The following is a 14,904-nucleotide window of genomic DNA, read 5'->3' on the forward strand; positions in this document are numbered from 1 at the left end:
AAAAAAAAAAAAAAAAAAAAAAAAGCCTCCATCCCAAATAATTGGCCAGAACTTAAACACTGAACCCTTCCATGACTATATGCCACGAAGCAACAGGAAGCGATTAGATGACATTTTCAAAACAGCAGCAGATTCCGTCTTAGGGTCAAACTGGAGCTATTATTAGATCTTTTAGTTGCCTCTTGGGTACCATGTTTTCTTGATTCTTAGAAAAGAGCATGTGGAAAATAAGTTTTGACATTGGTTACACAGAAATGCAATAAGCTCAACTACATTTGGTTTCCATCTTCAGCAAGCCTTACACATGTTACTTTGTGCTGCAAGGTTAATTACAAGTGTGAACAAACATAATTTTGCATATAAATGGGCAGTTTGATTATCTTGGCATTGAAAGTTAGTCATTTGTGTTTAAATATATCTTCACCTGTTAAAACAGGCCTGGTGAAAGATTGTTTATTAAAATGAGCTGCTACCTGGTAGAATGGCTCTGGGGTAAACCCTGGGTTTGTTTTTCATCACAGCACAGTAGATGGTGAAGTACACTGAGCTTGCAAGGAAAATACCAGAGGTCTGTGCATGAACATAGTCAAGATCTGGAAAAAAAAAAAAAATTCAGTTAAAGCAACTTCTCAGCAGAGGGCAGGATCACTGCTCTTCATGTATAGATCAAGAGTGGGAGCAGTCCTAATAGCCAGCATGACTTTAATTTTTCCCTTTTATTTCATGCTCATTTGGAAATAGCAGCAAGTTGAAGATTCAAAATTAGGAGTCTTATCAAAGACTAAAAACCTACCGTAGACACTGGCTCCATAAAAAATGCTGTCACGACATGCTGAATGGTTCTTTATGTAGAGAATGGGTATGAATGAAGAGCCGTACAGAAAGCCTGCCATAACGGCAAGCAGGCAACCACTGATGAAGAGGATACAAAGAGTGAAAAACTGGATGAAAGATGCACTTTTAATCTCCTTAGAGACCTTGCTCAATTTGTATGTTAATTTTAACATATTTTCCTACAGAACTGATAAATAGAAACTGAGCCACGCCTGGTCACACAATTTAGCAAAGTGAATACTAAACGTTCGCTTCCAAAGCCAGTTTAGAACCAAAAACACAAATCTTTTTGCATCTGATGCTTCATGGTATAATTCCTGCCTGCCATTTTTCAAAGAAAGAAATCCAATCTCTTGATAACCAAATATGCATTCTTGGGGTAGAATTTGCTTTCCAAACAAAGACTACAGCCCTTGACATCTGCTAAGAAAATCTAAGCTTTTGAGTTAATAGTGCAGGTGAACATTAACAGCATGTATAATTATTGCAGTCTCTCAGAATGCATTATGTCCAGTGGTGATGATTCATTAAATAACCAATTTGTTTTGTCATCCAAATACAACAAAGCTGTGAGATCACACCAAGGCAATGTTTGACCTTACACGATTCGCCTCATCTTTGGTCTAATGGCATCAATCCAGTATGCAGAGGAGTGGTGTACAAAACTGCCTGAAATGGATATCTGCAAAAAAGAAACTTTTTTTTTTGCAATTCACAGTAAACAAAAAAACAAAAAACAAAAACAAAAAAAAACACCCACCCTGTCAATTAGTATAGGGTTTGTTTCCGACTCTGGATGGAGCTTCACATCACTTCTCACAAAGAAAAACACCAGCCCACTAAAGGGAATAAAACCCAGACCAGATTATCTAAACATCCTGACTGCTACATTACATCAAAAGACGGTGACATAAAGGCTGCTAAATGTTGCATAGCTCACCTGAGCAGACACAAGCCAGCTCCACAATAATTCAGTATTGGCCTGGAAACATCCTGAGCATCAATCCCGAACCACCCAAATCTGTTTCAAACAGTGACATCCATTTTTATGACAACCTAAAGATTACCACCAAAAGGCAGAAAAATCAATTCAAAGATTCATGCAGTCACATTTCTTACCTAGAACTGGCCCAGCCCATCAACAAACTGGACGACCCCCAAATTAAAATTCCAAGACCAAGTCCAATTGCTTTAACAATGGTAACAGCTGCCATACTTCCTGTGAATAAATGTAAAATATTTGACGACTAATCATCCACAAAATGTTAAAACCCATTTGAAAGACTAAAGTTTGATATTTTAAAGACAGTTATTGAATTTGTGAATACTTGAAGCAGGCCCTCATTATACAGTGAACAAAACAGGAACTAACCAAATCAGAATGCAAACATTTCCCCTTAGAACATTCCACTTTTTAATTTGCACAACCTTTCAGCAACACAAGAGCATGCCTATAGCAGCTCATGAAAATGACAAGTCACATCTTCTCTAGATACAGTTGTAGCCAGTTTCATGGAGCCTGCAGTGACTTGTGGTGAAACTGACTGTGTACTCAGAACTGGCCATTTCTCACAGTAGAGACTATTATTTTTGATTGACTGTAGTAAAAGGACTCCTGTTTTATGTCCTGAGTCCATCTTCTGCACCACATGATGCCAAACTGCAGAAAGAGGGTTTTTTGCTTTAAGTTGTGATTTCCAGAGACGATACCTGTGGCCCAGATCATACCGCCGAGCATTGCAAGAGGGTGGAATTTGGGTGTCCGCAGCACCAGATCGCCAAAAAGAGATACAACCCATATTGATGCACAGCTCACAAAATGATAGAACATACCTAAAAAAAGAAAAAAAAAAGTTTTTGCATTAAGTGTAGAAAAAAAAATCTTACACCAGATTTCTTCCACTTACCATCTCCTGTTTCTATTCTTTTAACTGGAACAAAGGTGCTTCCATACAGAACCACAGCAGCTATGTTTGCAGTCAATCCATAAGCAAAATTAGTGAAGTTTGTAGAGTTACTAGAGACAACAGTTTCCTGGGAGCAAATCCCAGCTTCATTACACCCTAAAGCATATGGACAAATTTCAGGGCAAACAATTTAATATGACAGTTTGCAAAAAATAAAAACCCACAAGGCTCAGTGAGCGCCACATTAATCACAGAGCAATTCAAAGGCTCGTTAACCCACCGTCAGCGCAGAGGCATCTCACCATCAATAACGACGCGACAAATAAAAGCAGAGGTGAGTATTTTACCAGAGGCATCGTAAAAATGCAATATTTGTTTTTCCCCCTCTCAACACAAACTTTCCACAACCTTAAAACACTACAGGAGGCCACGCGTGGGAGTCTGCAGAAGCCTAGAGACCAAGCAGGTGCCGCCAGTTATCCAATCACCCGAACCTGGCACATTAAATAAAGCCGCGGAGCATCATGGGAGGCCCAGCACGTATGACGACAAGAAAACGTCAGAGTCTAATTTAATTTGTGTGACTGGTTTTGCATGTAAATTCACTGACATAATTAACAATTTAATAAATTTTCAAACAGAACATTTTTTTCTAAAAGCTCTGCAAAATTTCATTCCTTAACAACAACAACAACAACAAGTCTTGTTTGATGACTCATTCTCCTGGCACAACTATAGAGACAATAGAGCCAGGAGACAACAGTTCTTTATTTAAACTCGTTTCGAGTTGGACCAGGAACTCCTGTCTGTAGAATGCTGCCTACACTACAACCTGTTTTCTTCCTTCTTTTAAGTGTTTCCCTTCCTAAACTGTCCCGTTTGTTATTCTTTCCCAGTGTGAGCATCCTGCATTGAGACGTTAAAACCCAAAGATTAAAACCACCAGATGTCGCCTAAACCGCGGGAAAATAGCCATGCCTGTAAATGATTCCGCTTTCATAATTATAAATATATTTTAGAACTGATTAAACTGAACAGTGGCGGTAAAACTGATAGTTGTTTTTTTAAAGACAATGTTTTTTCAGAAAGGTCAAAGTACTTCAAACAAATTTTCTGGAGTGTCACAATAAATTGGATATGAAAAAAATATTCTTAGTCATATGTATGGGATCTATATTGTTATGGTAGCCTATAAAATATCTTAATGAAATATTCAGAATGTGAAGAGTGAATTATCATATAAATCATTGAACGGCAACATGTGAATTATGCATTTTAAATTATTGTTTGAGGTTGAGAGTCTGTCTATTCTTGCTGTCTTTAAACTTTAGGAAAGCCTTTCCTCCTAGCTGAATTTCAAACTTGCGCTCCTCCCCAGTTTGAGCTAAGTGAAAAAACACTTGCAGCTTTAATAAGTTACAATGGAGAAGTACCGCGTCAACTGGTGTTATTTCCCCTTTCGAAAACTCACCCGTAACTTTAGGAGGTGTTCTCCCTCTAAAAGAACTTTGATTATAGCGATTCTGTGTTTGGTCAACTTGTTATTTTTGGTTGTAAAAGTTGGGCATTTAGAGCAACCCCGGAGCAGAAGGAGTAACGAGGAGCAGAAGCGCCACACCCGCGGCGAGCATCACTTAGACGGTGAACTACCGGCCACTTCTGACCTGCAAACCCAAGCTAGTTTGGAGGTCCCGACCCTGTTCAATGTGGTCTACGTAACGCTAAAGTTCAAGCGTCTTAAACCAGCAAATATTCGAGGTACAATCCGACCAAAGCTGAGAAAGAAAGTGAGAAGAAAGACAGACGATCCAACAATTACGCAGCGCAACCGATTCAGCGTGGAACGGGAAGCGGGCCAAGTAAACCGCAGCACTGGACTTAAGACATCGAGGAACGGGGGAAGTCTTGTGGACTTCTTCTCAAAGTCTTACAACGATGGAACAGACCCTCATTTTAGTAGTATTCGAATTTACAGCGAAATGGCACCTCCGTGGTTCAGCGCACAGGACGTGAAAAGCATGCGCTTTCTTGGGGATGCCAAAGTTTTGCGCATAAAAGAAATCCCTCGTCTGGACGCACCGTCCCACGTGATATTTGAGGGTGCAGACATGGACCGTCTGTTCAGTCAGAAACACTTGAATAGAAATAATATATGTGGAGGCCAGTGCGGAATTATCCACTGCTCGGTGGGAAACACGGAGGTATTTGCTTTCCATTTGGATAGGGTGCTTGGCCTCAATAGGACAATACCTGCAGTAAGCAGGAAGTTTGGCTTTTTGAACGGTAGGTCTTCATTTTTATTTAGATTAGATATAATCTATAGGTTGTTCATCTACGATGGTTTGAAAACGTTTCGTTCAAACCACCAACATGCATTCTGTTAATTGTTTTTCATTTTTGAAGGTTTTACTTTGTTTCACTAGAGAATGAACATCTTATATTAGTTGGACTTTTCACATTTTGTCACACTGCAACAACAAACCTGTTATGTAACATACCTACACAAACAGCTTTTTGTTGTAAAGTAGAAGGAACATGATGTATGGTTTTCAAATATCAAAGATATGCAGTGACTGTTAAGTTTCCTTTAGTTTGAAAACCCCAAATAAAATCTGGTGCCTTTAGGAGTAACCAATGCTGCCATAAACCCAGAGGTTCTGTGAAGGTTTCTTAGAGAATGTTGGTGAACAAATAGTTCATAAAGACAGAGGAACACAGAAGAGAAGTCAAAGAGAAAAATGAAGGGGTGCAAACCCATCAAGACATGGTCGCCCACCAAATGTGGGAGAGTCTTCTGGCTTTTTTAATTGTAAAAATACACAATAACAAAAATAATTGAAAATCATAAACAATTTCCCCTTGCTTAGCAATTATCCAATGCCTTTTTCTTTGCTATATGACATAAAAGCCCAATAAAATACATATATGTGACTGAATACACAAAAGTTCAGGTGTAAATACTTTCCCCAGGTTCTGCACTTATTTTATTAATACCACAGAACTGAAGCACAGTTTGGATCTTTCTATATGCATAGATGTTGGAAGCACATTGCAACTGGAAGCAAATGTCTTTTCTTTGTTTTTCTACCTTGCTTTACAATAATCCTGCCTGTGACTAATGTCTTCATCTGCTTTCATATTTGTGATGGATATGAAATATTTCTAAATGTGTTAAGCTGAACCAGGAGAGACACATTATTTTTGCCCTGAGCTTTAGGTTCAGATATCCATGGTTGCTTCTGCTGTTTAGTTCACCTTTTAACCTTGTTTGGGAGGAAATAGCAGTAAATCTTTTTTGATACATCACATATGGAAAATTACAACATCAGTGTTAACAGACCTTAGAGGACTGTGGAAACATATGAGCCTTATCTTGGAGAGCAGATTGTTTCTCTCTCCTCTCCCTTTATCTGCTCAATTATAGGATTCAAAATGAGTTTTTTAGTGATTCTAGCAAACTGAATTGAAACAGAACAGATATCTGTAGTTCATGAAGGTTTAGATGTTACATGTGCTCTAATCCAACAATTTAATCCCTGTTCTTTTGTCACTTTAGAGGGCCAGGCCTGCCAGGTGGTTCTATGGGATGTATCGCTGTACCCCAAAGACCTTGCTGCAGGCCCAGCTACTGTGAGGATGACATGGAAGGAGTACCAGAACTCCCTGACACAGAGGTGTTGGCAAAAAAATGTTAACCCAAAGTCCAACTCTGGATGCTCTTCAATTTATCACAGTGAATGGAGCAAATTAGCTCTTTTTGACTTTTTGCTACAGGTAAAAACTCTGATGGATTAAAGCTTTAAATTTAACATCACAGACAAATAAATTTTTTGTCTGAATCCACAAAAATGCAGCTGGAGCGTCTCATTAGATTACGGTGCTATGAAAGTTGTTGAAGACAAATTGCTTCTTTAATCCTTTCTTCTGCAGCACTATGTCCCTATAAGTATACTTACTATTTAGATGTGCTCCTATATTTTGTTTGTTGGAATAATAAACGTCTTGAATCTAATGAGAAAGGGCTTTATATAAGAATACATTTTGGATTCACCTCTTCACCACAGTAACATCAAAATCTGAGTTAAAGTTTGGGGAAAAGTACTACTTAAAGTTATCTTTACATTCAATAAATCTCTTATCACATTCATGCTTTGTTTTTAATTTACTTTGAAGCTTCCAACACAATTCATAAAAAAACTTTCTTTCTTTTAGTCAACACAAATCTCTAAAAGTTGTGTTTAGTAAACTGGAAAAAAAGAAAAGAAAAGAAAAGAAACAAACAATTCATTTTCCATGTCGTGTTGCTCATTTCCTGTGTGGGCGGTCTCTGTGGATTACATTTTGGCACTGACAGCAAATACTCTATAAAGAATGCACAAAAAGTGGAAACTGGATTTCTTTAAAAACTCTCCGGATTAGGATTAGAAAAAACATTTTTGTTACATAAATATGTGCTTAATTTTATAATTTTTCATGAACAACAAAAGATCAGTTAATACCATTTATTTTTTACATGTTTATGGTTTTATGGGTACCCTTACGTAATAGTTGCGAACTCATATATTAACTCGTCATATATAACTGACGCAGGCTTAACGATGGAGGTGCACTTAGAGAGGAATGTCGGCTTAAACAAGAATAGCATTTAAGTCTTGTTTTCTAGGATTAAGCAACTGTTGAATTGTAGTAGGTTGTCTGATTTTTTCAGTCTGAAACCTTTCTTGCATCATGTTGTTTTGTTTAGAGCAAAAAATGAATGAGTGCTTTAATCTAATTTATGGTCACCATTCCCTGTGGAGGCAGCAGGTGTTTTACAGCAGGAGGTTCTGCCTTTTTAGGCTTAAGAGGAGAATCCCCTCTGTGATGATGTTATGCAGCTATGTGGTGGTCTATTTGGTGTTCCTTTAAACTATATAAAATGGTAACTTGAGTCAAAGAGACACTGAAGAGGAATCAGCATGAGGCGTTTTTTTTTCCTGGCTAAACCTTTTATACCTGATTTTCTCATATTAAAGTGGATGTTATGGATGCAAAATGGAGTGGGGGAAAATATTGAATAAAGGGTTTACCTCCATTATCAGCCTCATGCAATGGGGATAAAAAAACCTGAATCCTAATTTAAAATCTGTAAATCCCAGCTTGAGCTGTTCTTCTGTTTTCTGAAGAAATGTGAACTGTCTCCTTAGATTCACAGCCGTCTGGATCCGAGCTGCTGCGGATTCAGATCATGGCAGGAGGACGTGTGTGTTCAACCGGGCCGCCATGATGTGTGTAAGGACCAGGAAAACATACAACTGGAAAACATCGTGCACAGGGAACATGACCTCAGGCACCTGGTCTTCACCAACAACAAAGGGTTCTTCGACCGCAATGAGGACAATCTAGACTTCAGGCTTCTGGAAGGAATCAAGGAGTGAGTTTGCTACATCTTAATCACCTATGTTCAGATTTTAGGATATGTTTTTACAGTGTCTTACAAAAGTTTTATGTGATAGATTAACATGTCACAATATTTCATATTGCAACTTCAGAGTGTTTGATTTGAATTTTACATGACACAACAACAAAACGTAGCATATGACTGAAAGGTGGACATAATCCTTCTGGGTGTAATTTAATCTCAGTTTAAATACAGTTGTTTGATACATGTACAAACTGAATCAAAACTCTTCCTGTGTCTCCCTAGGCTGCCAGAGCAGGCTGTGTCTGTGTTGAGGAACAGGAAGCTGAGGGAAAAACTTCTCCAGTCGCTCTTTCTGGACCAGATGTACTGGGAAAGTCAGGGCGGCCGACAGGGCATCGACAAACTGATCGATGTGATTGAGAGGCGAGCCAACATCCTCCTCACTTACATCAATGCTCATGGGATCAAAGTTATCCCGATGAATGATTGATTTATATTTTACTAATGAAGGCAATTTTTAAATTGCAGAAATCTTATTTAAAATAATAAAATCTGCACCTAAATTTAAGTAAATGTGAAAAAATACAGGAATAATAATTTGTTACAGAAGCTTTAAACTTGATCTGTATTGTCTTTATCTTATTCCAAAGTACAAGAGTCAGCATTGTCAGACAAAACTCTTAGCAATGGTAAAAACACAACCATTTGTTATGTGTTTTTGTATCGTAGCTACACTGATCCACCAGGAGCTAAAACCCTGTGTACTAATTTTCCTCACAAAAGCATAGATGCAAACAGCTTGGCAAAGTCATTGCTCAATACTGTCAGCAAGGGCAGAAAAATGAGTTATGTGGAGGAAGAATGGAAAACAGAAAGCATCAGGCAGCTAATTTTCATGAAAGCAATTGAGAAACTGGCTTGGGAATCCTCTTGCACAATATTTCACACAGCGCTTTTCACTTTTCTGTAAGCCCTTTTATCTTGTGTGATTTTTTTACTTCAGTTCATAACTTTTGCTCATTGTGATGTAGTTTCAATGAAATCATACTAAAAATTGGAAAAATAGACACCATTGGGGTTAATTTTTACAGTTAAAATTTGATGTTCCTGGATAATTTAACAAAATATTTCCCTCTAGAATACAACAATGTACATACATGGAGAATTTTTCTATTTTTCTCTGTTTTTCAAAATGCGGAAGTTTTTTTGTGTGTGTGAGATTATGACTAGCATGTAACATTGTCAAATGAAATGTGTAAATATGCTTTTGGACAAAAAAGCCATTGTTTTTAATCAACATTTTAGGAATGAATTGGAATCATGCCTCATTCAGAGGCCAAAAAGTGAAGCCCACCTCCTCAGCAGATGCTGTTACATTTGGAAGAAATCAACATGGTTGTTTTTAATGCTTTAAGTGTGGATCACATTTTTATTATATAGCCTAAATATTAGGTTATTGCTAAAGAAGCTGGATGAATTCAAGCATATTGAAAATAGTTGAAGCTTCGAGAAGAATTAAATTCCAGTCAGTAGATTGGGGAGTTTCACAAAGTGTGGACTGCAGCTGGAGTTAAAGAACCAACACTAAAGGTGTATGGAGAACATGGTCTACAACTGTCACATTTCTTGTCTTAAGCCACTTCTGAGACTAAACAACTACAAAAAACAACACAAGTGTCTTATTTAAACTAAGGAGAAAGAAGATGTACTGTTGTAAACCCCCCAAAAATCCTTTATTTAATTGGTTTTATGTTATCAAATCGTCTACAAAACTTTGAATAAGCCACATCTGAAAAAATATGTCACTGTGTGTAATGAAAGGGTGTAATATGAGTTTCACTTTTTAAACCAATTTAATGAGATTCAAATATTTTCATTAATTTTGTAATTTATTAAATTGCACCGTTAAAGTGTCTATTTTTATTGTATACTATTTTGTTTATTGTAGACACTATATTATATCCTTAGAGCATCATACAAAGTATTGTTATTGTAAATTTGGTCACAATGACTTAAATGTACTAATTTATATGTACTAACTTTTTAATTTGAATCAAAAATCTAGTTTAGCCCTGGATTGTTTTGTGTTTTTCTTTTTCTTTTTGCTTTTTGTATCTTTTTTGGAATTTGTAAAAGTCCAAAAAGAAAATGTCCATTAATGATCAGTTGCATTCACCCTAAGAGGAAGTTGTGGTTTAGTATTGCTTTCACTGGTTTTTAAAGTTTATATTTTTGGTTATTAAAGTCACTTCAAAATACTTTAAAACAACAAATGAGGAAGTTGTTGTTTTGGTTTTAGCAAAAGCAAAGTCAGACATCATTTATATTCTGCTGTTTGGGCCGCCTGTTGTTTTGACCTCTGTTCACCTGAATTACATAGAGTGGGTTCCATGCCTTGTTGTGTTTGTGTTAAAATAACACCTACAGTTTGAAGACAAACTCTTCACACATATGCTCTTGTATTATCTCACCAGAACACACACAGGCAACGGATGACCTACATGGGTGAAACAATTGAAGCTTGCAGAAGCAAAAATAGACAGGGTGAGGGGCTGGACCTTTACTGATGGTTTATTTCTCCACTTGAATTCACTCCCCTTCAGTAAAACTACATTGTTGTAAATGCCTTATGCAGAGTTCTGCTGACCTCAACTGCCAGATGAACGTCAAAAGCAGCTGCACATCTGTCTGATACCCAAATGAAAGAACAATGTGGGGAATGGAATATAAAAGAACGGTACAATTCACATAGTACATAACTTAGCTATTCCTATTTCTTCAAACAAAGCTCTAAAATAATGATAGCAAAACTTTTTCCTCTGAACAGATCAGAATTACATTCACAAAACAAAACTTCACATGTATGTAAGCCTGAGCAGTATGAGTTAGCTTGTGGCCTTTTTTCCCTTCTGGCTCATTTTCAACTTTATCAATTCTGCTTACTGGTTTTGTTTTGTGTTAGCTTTCTAATAATACAGAAAATATCACAGCAAACAGAATATCAAAGCAGCCCATGTTTATTTCAGGGACTTGCCACCTGCTGTTTACTTTCATACTTCGATACAGACTAAAGCTGATTTCTGTCCAAGAAAAAATGATCAGCGCAAATTGTAGGTGTCACTTCCAAGTGAGATGTGTTAATATTCAAAAACTATGTGCCTGCCAAGGTTAGTTCTCTAATCAGACTAATTAAATGAGGTTTATATTATGCAAAAGGTTGCTAAAATATATATTTTCTTGAAAGATAGCAAGACACATGACGGATACCTCTAAATGTTGAATTTCCTAACTAAGCTGTATTAGTTAGAATTAAAATTCAGGATTACTTTTTATTAGAGCTGCCAGAAAACCAACAAATTAATAACAGCCAAGAATAAGTTACATTTGATCTTTCCATTGCTTTTAAAAGCAATTAAAATAACTTTTATGATAAAAAAACTACCTTGAGTCACATGTATGATGGATAGGTTGATGATAGTAGTGTCTGTAATCATAGTCTGTCACTCTCTATGACTTCAGTACAAATGGGTTTCTCTCCTGTTTATTTTTTATTTTTTTTTGTTTTTTGTTTTTTTTTAGGAATACATGTATCTAAAAGTATTATGTTGAAAGGATGTGAGACTTCTTACTGGGGAGACTAAAAAGGACAAGATTATACATTTTTCCTTCAAAGATCATGTTATCCAGAGATTTTTGTAGCGGTAAATCGGAGCACAAATTTCTACTAAAAACAGTTTCTCCACTACAACTAACTTTGCCCCCTGACTTAGATTTAAAAGCAAAATCAAAGTATGAAGGGAGAAGACTTAATTTGTGAATCAGATACAAAAGATAGCTGAGGTGTTTTGTTTGTCAGTTTAATTTTGACCAGAAGCTAACTTTTATAGCAGTTTTACTTTTATAGCAGTTTTACTTTTAAAGTCATTGGCTGATGTCTGTGCATTATTTTATCAAATTAAATCAGTATCTGTTGTCTCAAAGTGGTATCCATACATGCTTAGCCAGGATAATTAGATGAGTTATTTTTTTATGTGTCTGAGCCAAGTGAGTGAAAGTGCTTGACTGCAACATTTCTCAGTATTTAACTTCCATCCACCATATTTGTGGAATTAGCCAGGAATAATTGTTAAGGACCAACTCACATGTCAAAGCTGGACAGAGTGGCTTTGACAGACGACTTCATCAGAAAAACATCATGGCAGCTGACAAAGCGCAGGTAAGCTCTTAAGTAAAACACCGAAAAGTGAAAGTGGACAGTCACTGCAAGCCTCACAAATGTATTCTGGTGACATCAGAGTAAGAAACCAACCAGAACTGGGGCAGAAATAAAAGTATCCACTTGAACTGATTGCCATTGGGTTTTATATTTGAATGTGTTGTCATGCTTAGGTTGTGTGCCTGTTTGCTAAGTATCTCAGCCAGCATTTCCCCTGACTTCCTCTTTATCACAGGATAAATCCCCAGGTATGTTTTCACTTTATGAACTCTCAGTTGTCCTTCAGACTTTTCTATCTAACACCTTTATGGCACATATATTGATCTCGAGCAGAAAAAAAAACATAACTTTTGTGAGCTACAGTCTTGAACAAAGTTGAAAATTAAATGTGAAAATTATGATCTAGGGTCATAAGTACCTGTTCCCCCTTTTGGAAATATCTGTAACAAAGCATTGTTCTATCATAGCAAAGTGAAATCTGGATGAACATTTCTAGCTGGAAGAAGAGCACAAGCAACAGTTTTCCCACAGGGAACATTTTTTCTCAAAGCTAGAAAACCTAAAAATGTTTTTTCATATGTTGATTTTAACTTTGACAAAAGATATTGCACTCGTACAGATAAGGTCTTTCAAAGTGAACTAGAAAAATGTCAACATGAGTCAGACAAAGTCAGGCCAAAGCTTGTTTTACTTCCAGCTAAACCTGCACACGCCCCAGAGATGTGCTGATTCAGACCAAACAGGAGCAAAAATTATGTTAAAATTTGCTTTTGGAAGACATGCTTATCTGCAGAATAATTACATCTATTTTTCTTCAGGTTGATAAAACTTAAGACTACTGTCAATCATCCTATTGTGCAAATTCTGTCTTTTTTTTTTTACTGCTTTTCTTTCTTTTTGGAGACCTGTCAAGGACCAGGACTGAGGTTTATTGTATACGTTAATGTTTATTTTTGTGACTGGATTTTAAGTTCTACTTTTAAAGCTTTAACTGCTTTGAGAATAAAGATTACCCTGGGGCAGACAGTTGTTTTTGCATATTTAGGAATCTTGAAATCTGATTGACTAATTAATGAGCCAGTGATAAACACCAACATAATTTCACCTTGGATTGTTTTTTATAGTTTGAATTGAAACCTAATTAAGGAGGCAACAGAGATGATATCAACAGAGGGAGGGCACAAACATTCAATATGCTTAATCCTCAAAAGAACGTTCAGTGGATCAAATACCTTGACCCAAGTGACATAGCAGTAAGTTTCTTGAGATTTAGTTGGAATGTTATTTCTTTCTCATTCTTAAAGAACTTCAAAACCTAAGTCAGTCCCACTAAATCAGATTTCTGTTAAGAGGTGAAGGTGAAAAGCTTAAAGCTTGTCTGTGATGGAGCCCAAGAGTAAGACGTGACTAGCTTCCTTTAGAGCAATGAGCTGCATCACTGAAAACATCCAAGATAAGATTACACAGAATGCATGCACAATATGGAGGTGTCAGCTGCAGGGAAACAACCTATTGTGGCAAGCAGATCTAAGCTCTGCGCTTCCTGCTTACATTTTGTCTCTGATTCTGCAGGATGTCCACAGAGAGGAAGCAGCCTCTGTTGCCCAACAGCTTCCCTGAATGATGCTTTAAATTCCATGTGCTGCATGAGAACATTTGATCTCAAGTCTGACATTCAATTGCATGATATCCTATATAGGCATTTGCCTCCTTTTTTTTTTGTGGGCCATAATGATAAGGTATAACATATTTTTCTGTTGAAGTGAGATAATAATCTCACTTCAACAGCTGAACAGAATTTTTGGCTCTATTTCTAAATATCTTCATAAAGTGGAAGCTGCATTTTGTGAATGAAAAGATTTAAGTTTTTTTCAATGAGTGGATTCTTTCTGCTTTCTGCCAGACTAATTAGACTTTAACCAGTTTTTATGTATTTCAGTGTTTTTGTATATGCATTCAGATGGACCCTGTTTGTCAGATTAAAAGGCAAACATAAAACATACAATTCATATGTTTTTAAAAGTTGTTTTCTGAAAGATCTGATAGTCTACTGTCAGTGGATAATCATTGTCATCTATCCTGACATTTCAGTTTGTGATTAAGAAACACATTTTTGTGAAATATTGGTACCATTGTGAAGTTCTGATGATATCACCATGTTCTAACGTATCTAATGGTTTTGATGGTGACAAAAAGATTTTTGCAACATTTGCAAAATTGTGAAATGTAAAATTTTAATGAAATATGCTGACGTTTGTGTTTGCAAAACAATCCTCTCCTTGGCCCTGCAGGAATGTCAAATGGTTCATCTGTTTATTTTTAGTCATCAAATTAAATTGGTGGCTCAGAGATATTAACATGATAAAGTCTGACAGAAAACCTTTTCAATTTTAACCCCTTAGCCCTGCAAAAACTAGAAGGTGGATGGATGAAATATTCAAAAGAAAGCAGTGAAATGCCTTTTTACGAGAAAATCACTTAACATCAGTAACTAGTTTTGGAAATATTTTTAAAAATATTTTAACTTTGGTTTCTATATTGGC

At 36.5% G+C, this 14,904-nt stretch overlaps 2 protein-coding genes across 2 annotated transcripts in view; one reads left to right on the forward strand and one right to left on the reverse strand.

The window, feature by feature from the left end:
• tmem144b (transmembrane protein 144b) overlaps positions 1–3,232 on the reverse strand; it is a 7,836-nt gene extending 4,604 nt beyond the window's left edge. The window contains exons 1-9 of the mRNA XM_015031933.1: positions 3,022–3,232; positions 2,742–2,897; positions 2,545–2,667; positions 1,954–2,053; positions 1,775–1,855; positions 1,595–1,673; positions 1,437–1,516; positions 794–912; positions 474–593 (exon numbers count right to left, since the gene is read on the reverse strand). Of these exons, the coding sequence (XP_014887419.1) occupies positions 474–593; positions 794–912; positions 1,437–1,516; positions 1,595–1,673; positions 1,775–1,855; positions 1,954–2,053; positions 2,545–2,667; positions 2,742–2,897; positions 3,022–3,097 (934 nt within the window). The 5' untranslated portion in view covers positions 3,098–3,232. The remainder of the gene's footprint in view (positions 1–473; positions 594–793; positions 913–1,436; positions 1,517–1,594; positions 1,674–1,774; positions 1,856–1,953; positions 2,054–2,544; positions 2,668–2,741; positions 2,898–3,021) is intronic.
• An 892-nt stretch (positions 3,233–4,124) lies between these two features.
• On the forward strand, positions 4,125–9,150 carry gask1b (golgi associated kinase 1B). The gene is made up of 4 exons (XM_015031932.1): positions 4,125–5,024; positions 6,298–6,515; positions 7,928–8,154; positions 8,428–9,150. The coding sequence occupies exons 1-4, from the start codon at positions 4,163–4,165 to the stop codon at positions 8,633–8,635; spliced, it is 1,515 nt and encodes a 504-aa protein (XP_014887418.1). The 5' UTR covers positions 4,125–4,162; the 3' UTR covers positions 8,636–9,150.
• The last annotated feature ends 5,754 nt before the right edge of the window (positions 9,151–14,904 follow it).

Source organism: Poecilia latipinna, unplaced genomic scaffold, assembly GCF_001443285.1.
Source record: "Poecilia latipinna isolate Pla-1442-1.1 unplaced genomic scaffold, P_latipinna-1.0 Scaffold224, whole genome shotgun sequence".
Taxonomy (NCBI): domain Eukaryota; kingdom Metazoa; phylum Chordata; class Actinopteri; order Cyprinodontiformes; family Poeciliidae; genus Poecilia; species Poecilia latipinna.